The 9,383-nt window shown below is 38.9% G+C and overlaps 1 protein-coding gene across 1 annotated transcript; it reads right to left on the bottom strand.

Moving 5' to 3' along the window:
* Positions 1-7,743: 7,743 nt before the first annotated feature.
* LOC309551510 (trace amine-associated receptor 3-like) lies at positions 7,744-8,757 on the bottom strand (the record flags this gene model as incomplete). Its single annotated transcript, XM_082252123.1, has 1 exon — positions 7,744-8,757. One exon carries the CDS (start codon positions 8,755-8,757, stop codon positions 7,744-7,746), a length of 1,014 nt encoding a protein of 337 aa, XP_082108249.1.
* Positions 8,758-9,383: the final 626 nt, after the last annotated feature.

Raw genomic sequence — 9,383 nt, 5'->3', positions numbered from 1 at the left:
GCTGTTCCTTATATGTACATTTAACTTTTCGGGCCTCTTATTGCTACCTGTCCCAACTTTTTTGGAATGTGTAGCTCTCATGAAATCCAAAATGAGACAATATTTGGCATGACATTTCAAAATGTCTCACTTTCAACATTTGATATGTTATCTATATTATATTGTTAATAAAATATAAGATTATGAGATTTGTAAATTAGTCCATTTCTTTTTTACTCACAATTTGTACAGTGTCCCAACTTTTTTGGAATTGGGTTTGTACTTTCAGAACAGATAAAGCAGTTATACAGTATGTGATGTGGTTTAAACACCATACTTCTTAGTTAGGGGTTTATGCAGTCTCATGGAGTAGAGAATTTTTTTGTATTGGTCTTGATTTTCAAATTGCTGTATGCCATAGCCTTTGCATTAACACTACATTCCAATGTTGAACTAAAATCAGTAATTTAATTTGCATTGAAGGCAAAATTTAAACAATTTGTAGAAAAAATTGCCTTTTTCTTTGAGGACCCTAAATGTAGGATACACATCCTAAAAAAACTTCAACCAAGCGCATGTATCTCTTAGGTTCAGCTCCTCTCCCCCTGTTAACTCCTTTCCTCCGCTATTAGCTGACACAAAATGACAGTCAAGAATTAGGCCAGCCATACATAGATAGAAATTCAACTGGTTCAGCAGGGATGAACCAAATCTCAATTCATGTATGAGCACTGTGGTTGTACAGAAGTTGGTTGCCTTCTATACATCTACCCTGCTGGATTTTCTCTGCTGGTGGAGAAATCCTCCCACTGTGCTATTGTATTCTGACAGCAAAGTAACAAAAACAAGAACAAAAGGTTCAAAAGGTTGGGACTTTATATGAGGTGCTGCCCAAATGGGGCTAGATGCCTCCATACCTTGTCATGTAAATGCAAGGGATGGAGGTGTGTGCTTGTGGTTTGCCTCAATGCAGGTGGCTATGCCTGTATTCTACAATTTACTGTTTGGCATCACTTCCTTTTTTACTCCTATGCTATGGTCAATCTTTGAATGGGAACATAGACATGGTTTCTATATTCATGTATGGTTCATCCACCAGGCTGCCATTTGTTGCCGGGAGCTGCGATGCACTCCGAGAGCCTCCTTCCTCCCCCTTCATCCCTGGTTGGACGTGGGGAATCTGGGCGGATCCCTCTTTGTGCATTGGGGCAACGTACTCAGTGCTGCACGGATGAAGTCATATCGGCGCCATCACGTTTGACACGTGACTCCAATCTCGCGCCCAAACATATAGGGGAGCTTGTGTTGTCATCATCCTGGACGACTCCTCACCCAGGATGCTGCAATCTCCTTCCCATATTGAGCGTGGCTGTGGTCGACCAAAGAAGTTGAGTGCACGTGCTCAGCATCATATCCAAAGGTTGTCTTTGGGAAATAGATGTATGAGTGCTGCCAGCATTGCTGTAGAGGTTGAAGGGGTGGGGGTCAGCCTGTCAGTGCTCAAACCATACGCCGCACACTCCATCAAATTGGTCTGCATGGCTGTTGTCCCAGAAGGAAGCCTCTTCTAAAGAGGATGCACAAGAAAGTATGCAAACAGTTTTCTGAAAACAAGCAGACTAAGGACATGGATTACTGGAACCATGCCCTGTGGTCTGATGAGACCAAGATAGACGTATTTGATTCATATGGTGTCAAGCGTGTGTGGTGGCAACCAGGTGAGGAGTACAAAGACAAGTGTGTCTTGCCTACAGTCAAGCATGATAGTGAAGGTGTCATGTTCTGGAGCTGCATGAGTGCTGCCGGCACTAGGGAGCTACAGTTAATTGAGGGAACCATGAATACCAACATGTACCGTGACACACTGAAACAGAGTATAATCCCCTCCCTTCGGAGACTGGGCTGCAGGGCAGTATTCCAACATGATAACAATCTCAAACACACCTCCAAGACGACCCCTTCCTTGTTAAAAAAGCTGGCCAAGCATGTCTCCAGGCCTAAACCCTATTGAGCATCTGTGGGTCATCCTCAAATGGAAGGTGGAGGAGTGCAAGGTCTCTAAAATCCACCAGCTCCATGATGTCATCATGGAGGAGTGAAAGAGGGCTCCAGTGGCAACCTGTGAAGCTCTGGTGAACTCCATGCCCAAGAGGGTTAAGGCAGTGCTGGAAAATTATGGTGGCCACACAAATATTGACACTTGGGGCCCAATTTCCACATTGTCACTTAGGGGTGTACTAACCTTTGTTGCCAGCAGTTTAGACATTAATGGCTGTGTGTTGAGTTATTTTGAGGGGACAGCAAATTTACACTGTTATACAAGCTGTACACTCACTACTTTACGTTTCAGCAAAGTGCCATTTCTTCAGTGTTGTGACATGTGAGGGAGGAGGAAAGGCTGTATTTCCCAGATTGCAGACCCAGGTGCTTTCTCTTTTGTCACACACCTGATAAAATGTGACCTAAGCCAGAAATTGGGTCCTATCTGCTGGGGATCAGAGAGAAGATTGAGGCTGAAGACTGAGCTATTGGCAGGACACAGACCTTTGCTGCAGAGAGATCGGAGCACTGTATACCTGTGGGCTGAGGACTTGAGCCATTGCAGGCAGATCCAGAGAACATCTGAACAGCGGTACCATTGCTGCCATACCCCTGGGACTTATGAGAGAGCACTGCTGCCATAGTCTCTGTTGATGTTAGAAGGGACTGAGCAAACAGAGACTGAAAATTTGACTAGCAGTCTTTACCACTGCATTCAGAATTTACCAGGACTGTATTTATGTGCATCGCTGTAAAGAATTGGCTCCAATGTTAACCTCCTGAAGAACTAGTGCAAATGGCTGTCTTGTTAGATATCTGTCCTATTAGAACTTCATTAGCTTCCACAAGTCTGGGGAGACTTCTACAAAAAGACCTGGGTTTTAGCATAGTTATTTCTAGAGTGCTCTTTAACAGCATAGTAAACAGCAGAACATTTATAATAGTATTGTTCACCATTGTAGTTGTTGTCATTCATGCCATTGCTGATTTGTAGATTACCAGGTATAGATTACTTCTGCTACTTAGAACTCCACACCAACCTGCTACAGGTTAGTGACCATATTGTCTAGGGAATTGTAATTACCTGCATTCTCTATTTATCCATTTATGACACTGCTGCTATTTTCCTCAATCCACAACAATATAGTAAGTTCCATTTCCACTAACGGGTCTTGTGTCTACTTCTTTGTACTGAGATATACTTGGGTGCAGAGTATTCATCTTTGTGTTCTCAACAGTATAGCAAGATCTAACTGCTTAACCTGATGTGTCAGTGGGACCAAGGTGGCCCACAGGGATGTGTCAAAGAACAGGAACCCAAAGCGCTACAATTGTCTAATTGGGCCCTACACCTCATCAGAGAATAGCTTTATCATTTCAGCATGTAATACATCTTAATTACCAAGCAATTTTTCAGTTCTCAATGCTGTGATAGACTGATATTAATTAATTGTATATGATTGTATATGTTTTTTTTTTTTTTTTTAGAAAAATAGAGTTTTATTTTGGTGGTATTTAAAAACCACTGATTTTTTATTATGTAAAGAAAAAAAAGGAACAACACTTTTGAAAAAAAACAGTTTCCCTTATATGTATTAAATAAAATATGTATAAAATATAAACACCACCATTTTGCTATTCATAAACGAGTAGCAGAGAATAGGACTATTTGGCACTCAGTGCTGTTAGGGCAATGAATATTTTGATCAGGACTATATAATTACTATTGGCATGTAGAGTGAAGGAATATAATACAAAAAGTGCAGTGGTCAGAAGTATGTGTACACAGTATGTTGCGTAATCCTAACTGCTTAACTATATGCCGTGCTGTACCTTGCCCACTCCTAACTGCTGCAATCCCAGCAACATAAAGAGTAAACAGGTCAGGACTGCTTAACACACTGCAGAGCAATGGTATTCAGGAAAATATCCCCTCCAGTAATGCCCCCTTCCTAAAAAAGGAAGACAGATTAATTTGGTTGGTCGCAGGCTGGTTGGTAAGTTGTGACTGGAAACTCCTTGTTTTTTTTTTTTTTTTTAGCGGACCAATAAGCCTTAACTCTTTCAATGGTATGTTTAACAGACCAAAAGGGAGTTATTGATAAAAGTTCATTGTTAGAGTTTACGTGAATCTTAAGGACTCATTCACATAGACACTGAAACACACAGGCAGACCATGTAAGTATAGGTGGATGCAGGCCATACATAGCCACTTGCCCTAATGTGACAGTTTTGTGCGGGTGCAGGTGTATACATAGATACTTTTGAGTAAAGTTGGTGTTTTTCTTTTGTGCTTAACAAATTATGCATTTGCACACAATATTATAGTCCTCAGAAGAAGGGGGGGGGGGCACTCATCACAAAAGCAAAGGTTTACTTTATTGAAGCAAATCAATGCACAGATAAGTCATCCAGGTGTAACCGAATCTAACGCATTTCACTCCTAGCTGGCGCTTAATTATAGAGTAGCTTGAGGCTGGAAAAGAAGGTCAAGCCTGCAAAGGAACAGTATTTCCTTTGTACACAATATTAGTGGATATGGGAGGAAAGTAAACAGGTTCATTTACTCCTGTCTAAATTGGCTCTGGTATGTATAAATGTGAGTTAGGGACCTTGTAAGATTGTAAGCTCCTTGAGGGCAGGGACTAATGTGAATGTACAATACATGTGTAAAGTGCTGCGTAAAATTGACAGCACTATATAGGAACCTGTAATAAATAAATAAATAAAGAGCAAACCTGTTCTGACCTTTTATTATGAGCAATCCTATCAGGAAACTTATTGGAATCATTGTGAATGAGCTGACTGATCTCTAGTGTTAGGGTTCATGTACACTGCAACTTGTAAATGGCCGTCAAGGAGCATTTGGGCATTTTTTTCAGAAGCCCCTGAACCCACCTCTATGTTATCTTATCTGTCTATGTACACAGGGTTGTTTACAGTCATTTACAGGCAGTTGAGTTCAGTGACGTTTTTGGAAAGCAATTATTTGCGTTCGAACGTGTGTTTCCCGGGATTTCAACCGCAAAAACGTGACCGAACGCGGCCGAACCCGTTCACTCGCGTTTAGGGCTTGCGTTTTCAGGAGGCCTTTCTATATATATATCTATATACATATAGATATATATTGTGTATATGTATATATATACAGTATATAAATATTGTGTATATGTGTGTGTATATATATATATATATATATATATATATATATATATATACACACACGGTCACCCTGGCATGGCAGAGTCAGGTCACCCTAAACACCGGTCATCCTGGCATGGCAGAGTGGGGTCATGCAGCTGCCATGTAAGGGTGACCTGACTCTGCCATGCCAGGGTGACCCCACTCTGCCATGTCAGGGTGACCGGAGTTTAGGGTGACCCAACTATGCAGATTTTGGGTTAGGAGTATACATACACACACACATATATATATATATATATATATATATATATATATATATATATATATATCTATACTGTATGTATATGTACATGTATATGTATATGTATATATATATATATATATGTATATATTCATTCAAATGAAAATGGCTGAAAACATATATTTCTGTTGCATTGTGGGTGTTTGGGAGGGTCTCCTGATGTGTTTTGCAAAAAACGCCTCTGAGCGCAAACGTCGCTAAACGCGTCCAAACGCGGCATGCAAACGCGACACAACGTCGTTCTGTAGCTGTCAAGTTACAGCGTTCAAAGGATTTTTTCAAATGCCCCGTATACATGTAGTCTTAATTGTTCGAAAAGATTGTTTACTTTATTTTTATTTTTTTCAAAGGATAACATGCCTTTTTTTATAATAACCATTTTGTTATGTTAGCAATTAGAAAACATTTTTGAAATACATGCAAGTTTACCTTTTGAGACCCTGCATGTACACAAAAATACCAGTCAGTGTGCCAAAAATGCACTTAATTCTTAAGTCTTGTTTGTGAACAGACAACACACAGCATTTTTTTTACTTAAAAGTGTCAGCCCTGCCAAGCATATTTTGCTAAACTTTTAAACCACCCCCATTTTCAGATCTTTACAATATAAAGGTGAACCATTCTGTGGTCCAAGATAAGAACCAAGAGGGCTTATTAGTCTCTTTAATATAAGACTGTAGTGTGCAGAAATTCCAGGATAGCTCTTCATTTCCAAGATAAATGGGTACTTTTTTTTGCTGAATATAAAATAAATGCTACAAAATGCTAACAATGGTATATTTATATCAGTCAAGACTGCAAACTGTCAGTTTGCTCCTAGCATGATAAAGGCCCGAAACGTCACAGATGAAAAGGAAGCTTACTATAACTGGTTTTTACTGGCATGCTTTTGTAATAAAGTGAAAATAGCTTTTAATACAAACAAAGACCTGTGTGTGGATGTGCTATGGTTATGCGTGCTTGTGGTTCCTCTGAGTTGCCGATCCTGGCACCAGACACTGGCTAAGGTGTGCATTCCTGAAGTACAAGTACTACGTTAGTCACAACTTGCAGGGTGGGAAGGGAAACCTAGCTAGGAAAGTGGTAAAAAAAAAAGAAATCCAATAGTGATTCTCAATGTCAAAATTAAGAGACTTTTTATTTTTGTTACACTTGCTTTGCGCTTCCCTTTGGTCTCCTAAATATACCAGTGAAAGTGTTGGGTTATATCTGTTTGATAAGTGCAAAAAATGCTTGTGGATCCTGCCAAAAATCCAGATCTGTCTCTTGCACTCTGCAGTTGAATATCAAGTAGCCTTATCCTCCCTTCCTAGGTAACCTTTGGGATTTACAGAACACCTCCGCTTATGTTATGGAGAAGAAGAAGTTCCTAACAAACTTCCTGTTCTAGGATTCCAGAGCTTCTTCTCCTAGATATCCTACAGTGAGTGAACATTGGTATCTAGCAGAATGACCTCCACTGTGCCACATCCCTGAATAACTAGAGCAAAAAAACTAGCTACTAGCTAGCTACCAACTTTTTTAAAGAGAGGAGTTAGTACATCATACTGGTGGCTACTCTGTATTGGCAGGCTTGAAGATCTGTGTGAATTTCCATCCACCATTACTCTTTACTTTATTATGAACACACATACCTTTTTGTAGCAGAAATATGGGAACTTATTAACATCTACACCTAAATAACACCTCTTATTTGACTACACAAGGGGCTGCTGTTGATGCTTGGGGGCTCTGGAGGCCCCTGTGTCCACCCAATAGATTGTTGATATGTGCTGACATCCCGTCATTTTGAATGCTTCAATACTCCATATGTCATGGTCCTAAGGAAGACATATATCAGGCGAAATGTGTTGACCTATGGATTTGGACTCACATATCTCTTTTTATCTTTTATAGGATATACGACAGTAATGAATTAATTTTGGTTTATTGGTATAAATTTTATATCAGGTTTATGTACATGGAATATTGACGACCTTGTTCTTTTAAATTGATGTGTACACAAACAAATGTTTTTACTATTATATATAAATAAAGCTTTTTGTCTTTTACTATAAGTGGTTTGTCTCAAGCCAGTGTCATTAAAGTCCCATCTTGTTATAGGTGATCTTCCTATACACTTTTTTGCTATAGTGAGTTAATATTGTTACCCTGGCACAGGAGATGTGTTATGTGTTATAAGCAGGATCGAGGTGAAACTAAAAGAAAGCTAGAATTAAAAAAAAAAACACAAATTGTAACCTGCAGTATATTTTTTTGTTCTTGGATTTAAACACATTTTAAGATAGATTTGCTAAACTAGAGTCAGGTTCAAATATTTTACCAAAAATGATATATCTCAGTGATTTCCTAAACCATGGATAGAAAAATCCATATATTAGTGGATTACATGTTGAATTGATATAGCCAAGCCAGTTAAGAGCATCAAACAAAGGTTCAGGTGTGGAAAAGTTGAGAAATGGATCGACTAAAATGGTTATAAACACTGGCATCCAACATGATATGAATACTCCCATCACAATGCCCAGCGTCTTTGCAGCTTTCCGGTCCTTCTGCTTAGAAATTTGAGTTGACATTTTGTCCTTCGAGTTCCCCATAACTTGTTTCAGAATGTTGGCATGCCTTTGAGATACTATAAATATTTGTATGTAAATTCCAACCATAACTGAGCCAGGAATAAAAAAGCATGCAAAAAACATAACCACAGACCACAATTTGTTGAACGTAATTGGACATAAATTAAAACATTCCACTAATGACTCATATCCAACTATTCCTGATACATGGGAATTCGTTATGACAACCCCAAAAGCAAATATAGCTGGCAGAGACCAGCAGATAAATATCATTTTTTTAATAACAACTGTAGTCATTTTAATTGGATAGTGGAGAGGATCGCATACAGCATAAAATCTATCAATGGCTATAGAGCAAAGATGGAAAATTGAGATGACACTAAGCATTAAGTCAAAACTGTAATGGATTTTACAAAACAATTTTCCAAAATACCAACATTTTTCCACAGACCTTACCATACTACAAGGCATTATGAGGACACCAAGAAGGAAATCTGTGGCAGCCATGGAAAGAATGAGAAAATTTGTTGGGGAATGCAACTCTTTGAAATGGCTGATGGAGATAATGATGCCCAAATTTCCGAAGACTGTTATTGTCATGCAGCCAGTGAGGAAAATGTATATCCCAAGACGTGCAACAAGAGGCCTGTCAGTTGGGCAGAAAAATGAGACATTTTCAAATTGCAAGCAAACTGGATTCATTAATGTTCTATCCATGCCAAATGTCTTCTTTTGCAGCAAGGTCCCTGTAGATGCTCTAAAATGAGAAATATAGACAATATAGCAAATAGTGTTATCCAATAGTTTAATTTACATTATCGTGATTAAAACTGCACAATACTAGGTACCAAGACATAACATCAATGCAGTAAAAAGAAAGCATTGGTGGTGGAATAGATACAAGTTTTTCTTTTCTGTTTTTGTTTAACGCTTGTAAATTGGAAATTTTCAAAAAAAAAAAAATATTTGAGGAAAAAAACATACTAAATAAAAAATAGGTACCTGGACTCCTGGCAAACAACCAAATACATATAATGAATCTATTTTATCTGCCAAATGATTTGTATTTCTGACCATCCAGTCCTAGAATTTACACAACACTGCCACACACCAGCGCCAGACACCAGAACCCTCTCTTACAGTGCAGGATACCTGATTTTTCTCAGAAGCAGTTAAGTAACACTTACAGATCGATTCCATTCCCAGCTAGCGACTAGATAGTGAAAGGAGAAGCTGTGTATATATGGAAGGAGTGCCAGACCAAAAAATAAGAGTCCAAATTAATTTATTTAATGTTGTGTTATTGATGTTGTGTTAAAAGTCAGCCAACACGTTTCAGGGGG

The sequence above is a fragment of the Pelophylax lessonae genome (genome assembly GCF_965119305.1).
Source record: "Pelophylax lessonae genome assembly, chromosome: 3".
Taxonomy (NCBI): domain Eukaryota; kingdom Metazoa; phylum Chordata; class Amphibia; order Anura; family Ranidae; genus Pelophylax; species Pelophylax lessonae.
The sequence above is the reverse complement of the archived record's forward strand: the minus strand, read 5'-3'. Positions and strand labels throughout refer to the sequence as shown.